The sequence below is a fragment of the Podarcis raffonei genome, chromosome 4, assembly GCF_027172205.1.
Source record: "Podarcis raffonei isolate rPodRaf1 chromosome 4, rPodRaf1.pri, whole genome shotgun sequence".
NCBI classification, from domain to species: Eukaryota; Metazoa; Chordata; class Lepidosauria; order Squamata; family Lacertidae; genus Podarcis; species Podarcis raffonei.
This window is the reverse complement of record NC_070605.1, coordinates 31157013-31172963: the sequence shown is the minus strand read 5'-3', so window position 1 is coordinate 31172963 and position 15951 is coordinate 31157013. Positions and strand designations below refer to the sequence as shown.

At 45.2% G+C, this 15951-nt stretch overlaps 1 protein-coding gene across 3 annotated transcripts; it reads left to right on the top strand.

Annotated features, from left to right (window-relative positions):
• The first annotated feature begins 411 nt into the window (after positions 1 to 411).
• On the top strand, positions 412 to 10409 carry TEX55 (testis expressed 55). 3 transcript variants are annotated; one of them, XR_008330153.1, is made up of 5 exons: positions 415 to 610; positions 1949 to 2524; positions 7584 to 7646; positions 8651 to 9074; positions 9131 to 10409. XR_008330153.1 is itself a non-coding variant. In XM_053386078.1 (4 exons), exons 1-3 carry the CDS (start codon positions 557 to 559, stop codon positions 7627 to 7629), a joined length of 639 nt encoding a protein of 212 aa, XP_053242053.1. In that variant the 5' UTR covers positions 412 to 556; the 3' UTR covers positions 7630 to 7646; positions 8651 to 8694. The 3 variants fall into 3 exon arrangements, 2 of the variants coding, with proteins under 2 accessions (XP_053242053.1, XP_053242052.1); XM_053386078.1 differs by lacking the exon at positions 9131 to 10409 and having other exon boundaries at positions 412 to 610; positions 1949 to 2487; positions 8651 to 8694; XM_053386077.1 differs by having other exon boundaries at positions 8651 to 10409.
• The last annotated feature ends 5542 nt before the right edge of the window (positions 10410 to 15951 follow it).

Sequence of the window (15951 nt, the reverse complement as noted above, 5' to 3'; positions counted from 1 at the left end):
CAAATTAAAAAAGTTACAGTAATGGCAAGTGCTCAAATTACAAGGGAACGGGGGGGGGAGGGAAGGACCCCTTTCTATTTTGCTCTGTCCTCCCTAGCTATTATTTTTAGCACTCCTACACTGCAGAGGGTTAGACTAGGTGACCATGTGCGGTCTCTTCCAATTCTACAATTCTAGGATGAAGCGGGAGGGCAGTGCTTGGAGGATGGTCGAAAATGGGTAAGGTTTCAGAGACGAACTAACTCCCAGTCTGTCAGGGCAGCGAGCGCACTTCCACCCTCAAAAAACATGACCACCCTGGGTACCAACTGCCCGGTCGCCAATCCGCTGGCCCGCTCGGAATGCCCGCGCCTCCCTTCCGCGCTCGCGCGCTCTCCCATTGGCCGGCACGAGCGCGCAACCGAAAGGCCGAGGGGAGGGGAGGGGCGAGAGCAGCGCTTGGGGCGGTTGCCATGGTAGCTACGGCGCTCCCTCCGCTGCCCGGAGGGGACAGAACGCGTAAGGAGCGCACGGAGCGCGCCGGGTAGCAAAGGATGCGACGCGCCTTGGCTCCAAGATGGCAGAGCGAGGGCCGGAGCAGGAGCAGGAGCAGGGCTCGCCGGAGGGGCAGGTGAGGGCGGCAGCCGGAAGCGCGGGAGGAAGGGAAACGGGAGCAGCCTGGAGAGGCCCTCTCCCCAAATGTGACCGGTAGATAGATTGACCTGGTCCGTTTAAAAAATTGCCTGGGCTGCTTTGCTTACAGGGAGCGTAACATTGGCATAGCCGCCTTTCTCCGCTGTCCAATATTCAGACACACTCGCCTCTTGGGTGGCCCCCATCCACACCTGCTCCGTGGTAACTCAGGGGTCTGCAGTAGCCTCCCCACCCCAATAACATCAATATTTCACAGGTGAAATGTTGAGGAAGGGGTCACTTTCCAACCCCTCCTTCTGTCTCCAAGGCTGGTCCTCCAGATGTTGAGGGACTACAGAACCCATCATCCCTGTTGAGGGACTACAGAACCCATCATCCCTGTTGAGGGACTACAGAACCCATCATCCCTGTTGAGGGACTACAGAACCCATCATCCCTGAGCGCTGGTCATTCTGACAGGGGCTGATAGGAATTGTAGTCCTAACAACGTTTGGGGAGGGCGCAGAATCCCCTTCCTCCCTCATGGGCTCTTTTTTGCCCACTGGCAGTTGTATGTTGGATTGACGCCCTTAACAGCCCTTTACTGTTTTGGACCTCATGTGTTGGGCTAACTTTCTGTAACAGTGTGGCTCTCTCCAGCCACTAAATCTTACAGAGCAAGTTGCATTTACTCAGAAGTAAGACCTGCAAAGGTCCGCAGAGCTAGCTCCCCGGGCAAATGCACATAGGACTGCAGCATTAAAAAGGCAGGAAATGTTAGACTGAAAAGAAGACCGCTGTACATGATTTAAAGCACGCTGTTAATAGAATGCTTAATCTCACAGTGGATTCGGTTGCCCAGTGTTTGTTTCTTTAATTCATTTTACCCTGCCTTTGCTGGCGCTTAGGAAGCATGCATGTCACCCTTTCCCCCAGCTGTGGAGAAGACAAGAAGTTTGTTGAGAAAATGTGTGAAGTAGGTTAGGCTAAGAGAGAACTGCTCACCCGCAGTGATCTAGGGAGCTTCAGCACTGAATAAGGTATTAACTGGAGCAGCTGGGATGAGGATGGATATAATTCAGTGCAATGTTAATGTTTTGAGCAGGTATCTGTATATTTACATGTATGTGCACTTGAGTTAAGATGCATTTATGTACTTCTCTCCCTTGTCTTGTCTTTGTTGTTCATGTGTTGTTCAACTCTCCACATTTGTTGTTCAACTCTCCACATGTTTTTTTTGCCCAAGGGTAGGATTACGTCTAAGGCCTACAGAGTGCAAGAACTATGCATGTGCCTTTTTTCTGCATGGTAACTTTTTGCTTGTTATGTATTGTAGCTACAGCCAGAAAGAGTTCTGATTACTGAGGGGCAGGAGCATCCTGAACCACCAGAATCTGTTGCTGAACCACAAAAGAGAAAACCCCAAATTCTTGAAGTGGTATTGTCCATGGATGAGACACAAGAACCTATCATGGAGGAAGCACCAAAACCTATCATAGAGGAAGCACCTGAGCCTATCGCAGAGATTGCAGCAGAATCTGACATGAGCAAGGCACCAGAAATTGTCACGGAGGAGACACCAAAACCAACCCGCTCAGCATTTCTTCCGGTTTCATCTTTGGAAGGTCTTGGCTCTATACTCACTCAGCAACATAAGAGAGGAATTGTGTTTCCACATGGTTTGGTCAGATCGGCAGAAAGCATCATGACCCCTGAAGAATTGGTGCCCCAACAAGTACCGTCTCAGGAAATGGTGCCTCAACAAATGGAACCTCCAATAATAGAAGAGCAGCCTGCCCCAACAGTTGTCCCTTCTGTGGACTTCTCTGAGGAGATGCCTGTTGTGTATCAAGATCCCTTTGAAGTTTCACTTAGGTACATGGAGAAGCATAATATTCTGCAGATATTTCAGGTGAACCACTCCCTTTTTGCCTTTTCTGTCAAAGCTGCCTTCACTTAGGCAAAAGCGTGCACTGTGGCTGTTCTGAACCAACCCAGCCAGTGCCTTTATACACAGTGGTTTGAGGGAATCTCTTAGCATTTGGGGGACATTACTAGCCCTGGGACGCCAGTGGCACTGTGGGTTAAACCACAGAGCCTAGGACTTGCCGATCAGAAGGTCGGCGGTTCAAATCCCTGTGACGGGGTGAGCTCCCATTGTTCGGTCCCTGCTCCTGCCAACCTAGGAGTTCGAAAGCACATCAAAATGCAAGTAGATAAATAAGTACGGCTCCGGCGGGAAGGTAAACGGCATTTCCGTGCACTGCTCTGGTTCGCTAGAAGCGGCTTAGTTGTGCTGGCCACATGACCCAGAAGCTGTACGCTGGCTCCCTTGGCCAGTAAAGCAAGATGAGTGCCACAACCCCAGAGTCGGTCACGACTGGGCCTAATGGTCAGGGGTCTCTTTACCTTTACCTTACTAGCCCATATCCTCTTTTGAGAGTACTCTGCATTATATTCCAGCCACGAGAATGATGGTGGAAGGCTTTTGTCCCATAGATGCCTAACTGGACTTTCTCAAGAGATTACAAGCTTCACATAGCGTCCCCTTCACATAGTGTCCCTCTCAAGTTCTCTGAGATCTATTCCTTGTCTTGAGGACATCTGAGATCTAGTCTCTGCCTTTAGGAATACAGTGATGGAGCATCTAGCTCAATGTTTCCCAAACTTGGGTCTCCAGCTGTTTTTGGACTACAACTCCCACCATCCCTACCTAGCAAGACCAGTGGTCAGGGATGATGGTAACTGTAGTCTGAAAGCAGCTGGAGACCAGTGTTTGGGAAACACAGGTCTAGCCCTTCAGCTGTTGTTGAACTTCAGCCACGATCAGCTCCAGCCAGCATGGCTAATGGTCAGGGATGATGGGAGTAGTAGCCCAGCAACCTCTTGGCTGTTCTTGACCTCACCATTTGTGGTTTCCTTCCAGTGGGACCCGGAATATTGGTGGTGTTGCATTCCTAGTTGCTGTACCACATTCTGCTGCAGGGGTGGGGAAACTATGGCCCTCAGGATGTTGCTTGGTTACAGCTCCCATCATCCTGGACCATTGGCCATGCTAGGCAGGGCTGATGGGACTTGGAGATGAGCAGCATCTGGAGGGCCTTGTGTTCTCAGCCTGCTGTACTGCATCTCTCTCTCTCTCTCTCTCTCTCTCTCTCTCACACACACACACACACACACACACACAGAGAGAGAGAGAGAGAGAGAGTGAATCTTACAAATTGGTCCCTGTGAATCCACATAGGAAGATACTTTTAAAATTTATAGGAATGAAACACATTCCAGTGGTGAGACAGAGGGTTGCTGCCACTCAGAAAAGAATAGAAAGTCTACCTTGTTGCATGAGTGCACATTTCCCCCTATAACTTCTCTGTACAGGGGCATATCTCTCTCTCTCTCTCTCTCTCTCTCTCTCTCTTCCTTCCTATTTTGGTGGTTTAGTAATCTAGTGCTGTTGCTTTTAAATGCAGTTGTGGTTTTTTTTTAATTTAAAAAGAAAAGAAAAATGATTGTCCTAGAAACCATTCTGTACATCAGTGCAAAACAGTATGCCAAGTACAATAATTGGATTAGTTGCATCACATAGAAATACAACAGTATCAATTGTACAAAATCTAATTCAATGTTTCTTTATTTTTAAATTCTTGGTTGCCTTTCCTGAGAGCAACCCAAAGGTAACATACAATGATACAAGACACAGAAGACCCACATTACAACATACAATAATACAAATGATAAAACACAGAGAAAAATAATCCAAACAGCAAAAAAAAAGCCCCAAACACAACTATGCCAGGCATTGCAATAATCCTAGATGGCAGCAAACCAAAACCTAAACAAGCCTTTTCAGAATAAAACGCCTGAAGTGTTGGCCTTCAATGAAAAGAACCAAATGGAAAAAGAGAAGTAATGCAAGTTAAAGATGCTCTGTTCTCAAAAGCAAAGCATGCACATTTGTGAAACCTGAAATATATTTTTGAAATGTAGTTGTTCCCAGCATAGTTTTCTTTGCAGAAATTCATATTCCTGTTCTCCAACTTTCCCTCTCAAAACAAAACAGCATTATCAATTTTTAATGTCATCAAATGGTTTAGAAAATCCAGCTACCGTATTTGGTAAGTTGGTAATTTATTGTCCAAAACATTGTCCATGACCCCCTTTTTAAAACGCTATCCTTGAAAATCAATTTTAAATACAAAAAATAAAAATGAGAAAGATGCCCAGTTGCACTTCAGCTGTGGTATCTGCACCATTGGACACAAATCAGTCAAAAGTGTCCAGGTATCATTGCACCTGCCAAGAATGGCATCTTTCCACCCATTTCTGTTGCATTGGATGTAGCATATGGGCTCCTTGATGAATAATTTTGTAAGGCTCAGAGTTTGCATATACCGGATTTATTTTTGCTTATGGGCCTATGATCTTGGTTAGTTCACTCAGTATAAACCCAAGTTCAGACATAATAGGGGACTCTGGTTTAATATAAGCCACCAGTGAAGCACCAACAGAGGAGGAATGTGCGAGCCTGGCACTTAGGAAAATAGTGACAAGAGCAGGGAAAGGAAAGGAGAAAGATACCACAGGACAGTGTCATTAATAATCACTGAACTGGTCTAGGACATATTTTCCCAGATTCATAAACCATGTCAGAAAAGATGATCCAAACCAGCTCAGTGACTATGTACTGTATCCAGATAAGCTCTACTTGGAGTAGACCCACTGAAATGAAGGCACTTAAGTTAGTCATGCCCATTAATTTCAGCAGGTCTACTATGATTGGATACAGCCCATAGCACTGGGTTTGGGGGTTTTTGGCCCTTGTGACTTTGGGTTGTTGTTGTATTTATGCTGTTGCTATGATGGTTATATCTGGTCTGTTTGATTGATGGTTGTTTTTCTAAAGTTGTAAGTCACTCTGGGGACCCTTGGAGTTGAAGACGCAGGATAAAAATAACTTAATAGATAATTACAGACAGTTAGTTATATATTAATATATTTCAACTTCCAGGTGCAATGTGCTTACCATTATTGCTTGATATATTGCTTTTCTAAATATTCATCTACTTAAACAATTGTGCAGTTGAGGAAAGCAGTTGAAATTTGAAATAATCTGCAATGAATCGTGTAGCTTTATCTATCTTTCTAAATAAATAAATTGCTCAATAAATAAATCCTATATTGGGCCTGTAATAGATGCACTTTGTAACTTGCAACTTGCAGTTTTCATAGAATCATAGAACTGTAGAGTTGGAAGGGACCTCCAGGGTCATCTAGTCCAACCCCCTGCAATGCAGGAATCTCAACTAAAGCATCCATGACAGATGGCCATCCAACCTGTGCTTAAAAGCCTCTAAGGAAGGAGAGTCCACAACTTCCCAAGGGAGTTTTGTTCCACTGTTGAACAGCTCTTACTGTCAGAAAGTTTTTCTGATGTTTATTTGGAATGTCCTTTCTTACAACTTGAATCCATTGGTCCTACCCTCTGGAGCAGGAGAAAACAAGTTTACTCCATCTTCCATGTGGCAGCCCTTTAGATAGCTGAAGATGCCTATTACCGTATTTTTCGCTCCAAAAGACGCACCAGACCATAAGGCGCACCTAGTTTTGGGAGGAGGAAAACAAGAAAAAATTATTCTGAATCCCAGAAGCCAGAACAGCAAGAGGGATACCGTGTAGCTGTTCTGGCTTCTGGGATAACTGCGCCAAGCCTCTTCAGGGCAACAGGATGAAGGCTCCCCCTGGCCGAAGAGGCTGCGCACGGCTAAGGCAGAAGCCAGGACAGGCGCATCACTGAAGGGGCGCAGCGCAGCGCCCCTTCAGCAAAGCTGGAGAAGGAACAGAAGGAGTCCCTTCTGTTCCTCCTCTGGCTTCACATGACATGTGTGTCGCTGAAGATGCGCTGCGCAGTTCTCTCTCTCTGCGCAGCGCCTCTCCTTCAAAGGAGAGGCGCTGCGCAGAGAGGGAGAACTGCGTAGCACCCCTTCAGTGAAGCTGGAGAAGGAACAGAAGGAGTCCCTTCTGTTCCTCCTCCGGCTTCGCAGGACAGGCACCGCACAGAGAGGGAGAGCTGCGCAGCATCCCTTCAGCAAACCGGGAGGAGGAACAGAAGGGGCTCTGTTCCTCCTCCCGCTTTGCTGAAGGGGCGCTGCACAGCTCTACCTCTCTGCGCAGCGCCATTCGCTCCATAAGACGCACTCACATTTCCCCTTACTTTTTAGGCGGAAAAAAGTGTGTCTTATGGAGCGAAAAATACGGTATATCTCCTCTCAGTCTCCTCTTTACCAGAAGAGGAGCCCAGAACTGTGGCACCCAGAACTGGACACTGTACTCCAGGTGTAGTCTGACCAAGGCAGAATAGAGTGGGACTATTAGTTCCCTTGATTTGGGCACTATACTTCTGTTGGTACAGGCTAGAATAGTATTAGCTGCTGCTGCTGCTGCTGCTTCTTCTTCTTCTTCTTCTTCTTCTTCTTCTTCTTATTCTTATTATTATTATTATTATTATTGTGCTGCTGCATCATACTGCTGACTCATGTTAAGCTTGTGGTCCACTAAGACCCCTAGATCTTTTTTTACATGTACTACTGGCAAGCCATGTGTCCCCCATCTTATACTGGTGTAGCTGGTTCTTCTTGCCTAAGTGCAGAACCTTACATTTGTCCCAACTGAGTTTCATTTTGTTGGCTTGAGCTTAGTTCTCCATTCTGTTAATGTGGGAGTGTGTGAACATTTCAGGTTATCAAGCATTGTGTTAGAGCACCTGGGATTTTGCTGTACAGTAGACATTTTTCAGGAAAGATGAAATGGCACATCATATCTGTATTTGTAAATAATACATATTATGTATATCTCATATCTTTCCCATCGTGAAAAGAAGACAAGCCATTCTTGCCTCTGGCAATATAATTTTGTATCTTTTCATTGTTTGCCTTTGGGAAAGGAATATAATGACTTCTGTCTTTCTCACTCAGGAGATCACTGAAAATCTGGTGTATGAGAAGCCTGAGAGGCCATTAGAATTCATGTTGAGACAGGTATGTTGTCCCTGCAAGGCACACACTGCTTGACTGTTATGCTTCTCTGAAGAAGCAGAAAAGGGGCATTGGAGCTGAGAAATATATTTTTCTTGCTTTCGGCGAGGAAAAGAGAGCGGGCAGTTACAGAAAATGAGAGCCATAACACCCTAGTGCTTATAAGTACAGAATTGTGTTCTGGAAGGAAAAGGCACTGGGGGATGGAAGATGCTATAGAAGACATACCAGATGCTCCTCAGTTTAAAGAAGAGATGATTTCCTCTTTTGGGAAGATGGGCAGCTCAGTAGCAGAGCATCTACTTTGCATGCAGATGGTCTTGGGTTCAATCCCCAGCATCTCCTGGTAGGGCTGGGAGAAATCCCTGCCTCAGTCCCTGCAGAACTGCCACCATTCAGTGTAGACAATATGCAGGTGATCTTGCAAGCTTGGTGAAACTTCCACGGAAGATGGCAGTACAGTGGTACCTCGGGTTAAGAACTTAATTCGTTCTGGAGGTCTGTTCTTAACCTGAAACTCTTCTTAACCTGAGGTACCACTTTAGCTAATGGGGCCTCCCGCTGCCGCCGCTGCGCAATTTCTGTTCTCATCCTGAAGCAGAGTTTTTAACCCGAGGTACTATTTCTGGGTTAGCGGAGTCTGTAACCTGAAGTATCTGTAACCCGAGGTACCACTGTTTCTAAATATACTATGCAAAAACACCTCCGCCACCAGCTCCCCTCGTGTTGTGCTTAGGTTTGGAGAGGTGAATCTTGTCTGGACTGCCACAGAGAGAAAGAGTGAGTTAAATTTCCCAGAGATTTAAATGGCCAAGGTTCCCCCCAGCAGTTATTATGCACATAACAAACATGGGCATTTGTTTTCATTTACATCTGGTTTGTCCGTCAGTTGAGGATTGGGGTTAAAGATGTATATTTTTAATTAAAAAATCATTAACATGCAGCAAGTAGCTAATACACTGACTGATGCTCTCTGGATTTGTTTTTGGTTTTCGCTGCTTCCTTAGGTTCAGAATATGATAAGGAAGCAGGCGTCTGAGAGACATAAAAATGACAACGAGCCGGTGTAAAAGATGAAGACCCAAAGGTCAATGAGCTGTTCTTGGACGCTGCCCTAGGTGGAACAAGTTCCAGTGCTGCCCTCCCACATGCTCTGTCTATGCAAATTCTATAGATTTGAATGCTGTCGGTGGTAGCTGATTTCTTCCAGTGTGGGTGCTGTGCTGGGTGATCTAGGATGATAGGAAGTACATAGTTGCACTGGAGTGCAGAATGTCACATGCCTTTTAGGAAGCCACCAAGGTACTCGCCATCCAGTACTAAGGCAGTAATCCTAAAACACACTGTCATAGTAAGAGCTGATCTACATATCCTGCAGAATCAGATCATGCTGTCTTTGCTGGATTGGCCCATCTCAGATTGCAAGGGGGGGTACATTTTGAATGTGTTCCCATGGTGGGAGGAAACCCTTTCTGCACATAGCTAAGGTTTGAGGAAGAATTCCGCTTTGGTAGTCTTTGCCCTGTGAGACCAGTTCCATATGTACAAATACAATTTCCCCCCACCATACAGGAGCTTTCAGGTACATGATCCATCACTTGAAAACCAAAGTAGTACACTCTGGGGAAAATTGTATCACCTGATGCAACTGCATGTGTAAATCAACTGGAATATTTGTGAATAAATAGTCTCAGGGTCAGTATGCAAGTCTCCCAATGGTCAAGCAACGTGGTTTTCTCACATTTAACTTAGTTAGATAAAAGTAATTTAAAAAAAAAATTTTTGGGGGGTGACTATCTAGTAATGATGGTGATGAGACGACACCTAACTGAATTGTGAATTGTAATAACTTGGGGTGAAGCATTAATAATTTTAAACCAGGCTTAACTAAATATGAATTAATGTCTAGGTGTTAGAATGTATCTAGAATTCTGCTTGTTAGAAAAAAAAATATTTGCAACTTCTGGTTGTATGGTGCTCTAAATGAGAGCCCATTTATCTAATTCAATTTAATGCTGGCGCACCTCCCCCCCCCCCAAATTACCTTGGGCACCTATGCAACTAACCAAGCTTACAATGCTTTTTCTGATGTCAGTTGTTGAAAAAACTGAATTTAAAACTGATGGATGCTTGCAGTTGCCTAATTTGTAATATGTCCCCCATTCTGGAGATTAAAGAGAGGGCAGTGTCTGTTGATTCTTTGCAGTAATTGGGACTCAGAATTGGTGGTGTGTTGCTATAGTAGCCAAGATACCTGTTTTCCTGAAGTGGTCTCTTACGAATTACATAATTGTCTCTCAGTTCTGTAATTAGCAAGAGCCTATTGCCCTCCAACCATTGTTGGCCTCCATCTCCCATCAGTCCCAGCCAGCATGATCAAGGATGGATGGGAGCTGCATCTGGATGGCCACAGGATCCCCACTTCTGCCTAGCTTAATGTTTGCATATTCTGAATCCATAGGAATTCAAGTTAAATCCAAGGTACTCCATTTCCTGCTTCTGCTGACGAGATTCCTGCTTCAGAGAGACCTGTTTAGTTATTTGCTGATGGGGGAAAAAGATTATTTCCCTATGTTTTCACAGTGTACAGGAAGCAAACAACATATTCAGATTTATTTGTTGTTAGCTTTTAGGTCAAGAATTGATGGGTTGGTCTTTGCTAAAAAAAATTAAAGATTTCTAAGCAATTTTCATCTATGTGCAACTACTGATCATGTGCAAAGCAAAGGCTCTGATTCCATTTAATAAATTTATTTTGCTCAGTTACCTTCTGTGTTTTATGCATTCGGTTCAAGGTCCAAATCTTGAAGGCTCTTTTATACCTAACAGGTTGCAACCCACAGAACATCAATATACCGTATTTTTCGCCCTATAGGACACACTTTTCCCCCTCCAAAAATGAAGGGGAAATGTGTGTGCGTCCTATGGGGCGAATGCAGGCTTTCGCTGAAGCCTGGAGAGCGAGAGGGGTCGGTGCGCACCGACCCCTCTCGCTCTCCAGGCTTCAGGAAGCTCTGCGCAACCCTTGGGAGACCGGCGCGACTTCGCGCCATTCTCCCAAGGGTTGCGCAGAGCTGCTTGCATTCCGAAGCCTGGGACGCGCTGAAGAGCGCGCCCGGGTTTCGCGCAGCTCTCCGCAACCCTAGGGAGATGGGCATGAAGCCGTGCCGGTCTCCCAAGGGTTGCACAGAGCTGCCTGCATTTCGAAGCCTGGGGCGCGCTGAAGAGCGCGCCCGGGCTTCGCGCAGCTCTCCGCAAGCATGGGGAGACGGGTGCAGCTCCCTAGGCTTGTGGATAGCAGGCTGTTCTGGGGGCTGGGGTCGGGGGAAGCTCGGGCTTCCCCCGCTCCAGCCCCGTGCCTGGGGGGGAAATAATTTTTTTTCTTTATTTCCCCCCCAAAAAAACTAGGTGCATCCTATGGGGCGGTGCGCCCTATGGGGCAAAAAATACGGTACCTTTTTAACCCCCCAGTGCAGTGGGAGACAAGGCTGCTATGGTTTCTTCTGGCCACTGTAACCATGGTCCTACTGTCTGTCCCTGCCTGTGCATGACACCCCTGGATTCCTGTTTATTACAACAAGTGTGTCTGAGAGAAAGTCAGGTGTGGGCAGTCACTATATATTGTCTCCCGATGGATTGGAAGCTACCCAAGGTCCCATATGTGTTTCCTGGATTGCATCCTGGCAACCAAAGTAGTTCCAGGACATTAAGACAATATACAGCATGGTTGTATCCATGAGCAGAGCTCAAACACTCACTGCCCTTCACCCCCAGTACAGAGGGATGCAGTAAATGTCCTGCTTGCTGCAACAGACAGCAGAATAAGGTGGCAAATGGACCATTTAAGTACTATAATCATTATAATTATATTAATATCCTGCCTTTCCTCCGAGGAGCTCAAGTTGGGTTCTCCCCTCTCCCCATTTTTTTCTTACAAGAATCCAAGGTAGATTAGGCTGGGAGGCAGTGACTGTCCCAAGATCAGACAAATAGCTTCATGGCTGAGTGAGGAGGCTCTGCTTCTGCCTGCTGTCTCACTCATCAAAAGTTCTTGAAGTTGCAGGCAGAATCTCTTGTGTATGGACCAGACAATGGACCATTGCAAACACTAATAGCAACCTCATTTTCCCAAGAGTTAAGTTTGCTTAAGTAGCCAAAATGGCACTACCTTTGTCCAAGAACGAGGTGACACCAGACTTGAGGAGCCCTGAGATTTGCAAGGTTTCAAAAAATAAAATAAAATAAAACATTGGAGGTTAACCCCAGCCCTCCCCCCAAAAAGAAGCACAGCTCAACGAGGACTAAGCATGCTTAGTCACAACAGAATGCTGACTGACTTGGGAAGGAATAGGAATGGAGGGGGGTAAAGAAAGCAATGGAATGAGATAGCTGGGATCCTGAACGGGTTGTAGATCCCGTGCATATTCAACACTTAAGAAACAAAGGTGTAATGTTAGCATTTTTATTTGTGACCACTAGGTAGCAGCAAGAGGTTGCAGACTCCTCTTACTAATTGGTAGTGTGGCTATAAGGTACATAAACTAATGTGGCAGTTAACAAGGTCACACATGTTGAAAAGCTGGCATGCCATAGGGAAACACCTTCCTGGAAATGTAGTTGCTTCCTTTCAGTCTAAAATACAGGCGTCCTCCAAGGCTTAGGACTGCAAAAACATAGTGTTGATGTCCCCGCTTTTAAAAAAATTAAAAAAATTATTAGGTTTTTCATTTTATACTTTGTCACATGTCAATGAAATCAAAGCATCACTTACATCTTTGCTCATCCTGAGCCTCGACTCCCCCCCTCCCCCTCCCTGGCTTTCTTAGGCATACACTTTTGTCTTAGCATTCCTATCTCACCCGACTTACCTTCTTTTTATCCTTAAAGAAATTTACTTCCGTGTTTGTAAACCAGTTCCACATATCAAAATTACAAAATATTTTAAGTAAAACCTGCAAATCCTCAAATTCAAGGAACTGGATTTCATAGTAGCATTTTCTCTTCTTTTTGGTGGGTGGGGCAGAGAGTTCCTGTCAGTTTCAACAGCTTTGAATTGCCATTTCTCCTCTTCCATCCTTCTGAGACTGAAAAAGCTCTAGGCACCAGCAGAAGGAATCCCAAACTATTATAAAGTTACTTATTCAAGGTATAGATATTATACACACCAGTGTTATTTTTCTAGGAAAAGAGATGCCAGAACTCACCATGAACACCTCCCTTATTCTCTTAGAATGGCAATGGCAGCTGCCTGAGAGGTGTTGGAACTGAGTTCAGGTGAGTTCTGACTGAAAGAAAAGCCCTGTACATAAGATAGATTTATAATTACAGTACAGTGGTACCTCGGGTTACATACGCTTCAGGTTACATACGCTTCAGCTTACAGACTCCGCTAACCCAGAAATAGTACCTCGGGTTAAGAACTTTGCTTCAGGATGAGAACAGAAATTGTGTTCCGGCGGTGCGGTGACAGCAGGAGGCCCCATTAGCTAAAGTGGTGCTTCAGGTTAAGAACAGTTTCAGGTTAAGAATGGACCTCCAGAACAAATTAAGTACTTAACCCGAGGTACCACTGTATAGATCAGGAGTCATGCAACATGGTGCCCTCTAGATGTTGTTGGACTACAACTCCCATCAGTCGCAGCCAATGGTAAGGAAAAGATGGGGGTTGTGTATTTATAATAATCCATGAAGGGTTTTTTAGTTTGATGCCTAGTTGTGTCTATCCACTTGTGAAATGGGACTTGACCTTCCTCCCCTGCCATCTGAACTCTCATCTACCAAATCTGTTAGAGAGGTTTGGGGAATAACATTGGATACCACTCCTTGTTTTTATATGGGGTTTGGTGCAGGTATGTTTAAGACATTTATAATTAAAAATGGAACCAGCACTTGGAATTTAGCTCCAAAACGCACTGGCAATATACAGAGCGCATTCATATAGAACTCATGTTACATGATACCCAGCTGCCAATGTCCATTTCAGGTAATCATCACTGAATGTCCCTGGGTCCATAGGTTCCACATTCCACCCCTCTGGACAAGTACAAAAATAGGGGTGGGATTTATAATCACTGACTGATGTGCTTGGCCAGTTCTCACCATTTATGAAAATCACCTGATCAGCTTCGATTTTTCAAATTGTCTTGAGGTGTGTGCCCAATGTGAAGTCGTCACAAAACACTCAATTTTAGTTAGCTTTAGTTAATTTTAACAGGATCATGCCCAGCTTTTTGGGGGGGGAGTTGCCAGTATGTTCTCCTTGAAAGTTTATTTTTTAAATATTTTGTATATATTATTTGCCACATGAAGAATGCAAAAAACCAAGGTGAAACAAACTGCAAATCATAAGCAGGTTTTGCTTTGAAGTAAACTGGATAGGGGGACACGGGTGGCACTGTGGGTTAAACCACAGAGCCTAGGACTTGCCGATCAGAAGGTCGGCGGTTCAAATCCCTGTGACGGGGTGAGCTCCCATTGTTCGGTCCCTGCTCCTGCCAACCTAGGAGTTCGAAAGCACATCAAAATGCAAGTAGATAAATAGGTACTGCTCCAGCGGGAAGGTAAACGGTGTTTCTGTGCACTGCTCTGGTTCGCCAGAAGCGGCTTAGTCATGCTGACCACATGACCCGGAAGCTGTACGTCGGCTACCCTCGGCCAGTAAAGTGAGATGAACGCTGCAACCCCAGAGTCGGCCACAAATGGACCTAATGGTCAGGGGTCCCTTTACCTTTTTAAACTGGATAGAATTGACTTCTGAGTAAACATGAATTGGATCAGGTTCAAAGTAATTTATTCTTATTCTTCTCTCTCTCTCTCTCTCTCTCTCTCTCTCTCTCTCTCTCTCCCTCTCCTTTCTTTCCCCTCCCTCCCTTCTCTTTGCTTCCCTTCCCACTTTACTCAGAAGCCATCCTGCTGCAGTTTTCCCTTGGGTTTACTCCTAAGTAGATATGTCATAGCTCCCCTAATCATCTGCCTCTCTAAATATGTTTTTAATAGCCCCACTCCAGCTAACCAAGCTGCAATCCATAACACCATTTACTTAGGAGTAAGTCCCACTGAATGCAGTAGGGACTTACTTATGAGCAAGAATAAGAATAACTGCCTTGCAAGGCAAGCCTTAAAGCAAATTGCCTTTTGTACATTGTTTGAAACTGAAGTCTGATACTTCAGCCCAATAATTTTGTACCTTTGCATATTCCCACCTTTTCTGATTCCGGACCTGGCCTACACACACACACACACGTAAAAACTAGGGCATGCAAGTTTGGGTTTATGATTTCTTCTTGATCATCAAAGTGGGTGGTGCTGTAGTTAAGACTGCTTGACTGGGCCTTAGGAGAACAGGGTTCAAATCCCAACTCAGCCATACAACGCACACCTCTGGGTGTGTCTTACCATGCCCACTGACACCAATGTTCATGTAAGGATGTCATGCTTTGCCTATTGACTCCTATATTCCTCTGGGTGTGTCATGTCATGTCCCTTGGCTCCTGTGCCATATTTAGGGGATTCCAATTTCTCTCACAAATTTACAATTCCCAGAGTGGTTTAACAATCAATCTCCCTTGCCAGGGAACTTTGGGAATTGTAGCTCTGAGATGAATAAGGACCTCTTAACCACTCTCAGCACTCTTAACAAACAATAGTTCCCAGGATTCTGTGAGGCAAAACAAAAGCTGCCTAAAGTAGCATGATATCTTGCCCTGGTATCTACTGAAGAAGGCAGGTAATAAACACCACCATCATCATTATCATCATCATCATCATCAATATTAAAGCCTACTCCTTGTCCTCTTGAGGTTTGCCAGCTTCTGTGTAGGAGAGCTCCATGCTACTTACATATCCTTCCCTACTCTGTGGCATCCTGGTCCAGCTTTGGCATGGCTAGGTCTTGGCAAGACTGATCATGGACATTTTAAAGAAGCAGGTATCATAACAGCCACTTGGCCTGGAAATACGTGGGTCCCAGTGGTCCCCCACAGCCAGATAGCTATCTGCTTGCTACACTTTAGGCAAAAGTTTCTGAACTGCCTTCAAGGGTAGCCCCATGTACAGCAGACAAGAGTAGTCAAGTTGAAGTGCTGCACCACAGGATCAGCCGATGATGATAACATGTGCCTATGGCCACCAGTCTTAATCTGGCCAACCAGGAGGATGCCAAGATCCAGGAGCACTTCTAAGCCACAAATGCCACAATAATGCCACAATAAATCCTTAAGATGACCATGATTCTTCATTCCTTTTCTTAACAGTCTTCTGCACAATTTCTCTTGAGAGAAGGCTGTTATTTGATAGGGTCCACTTCTAG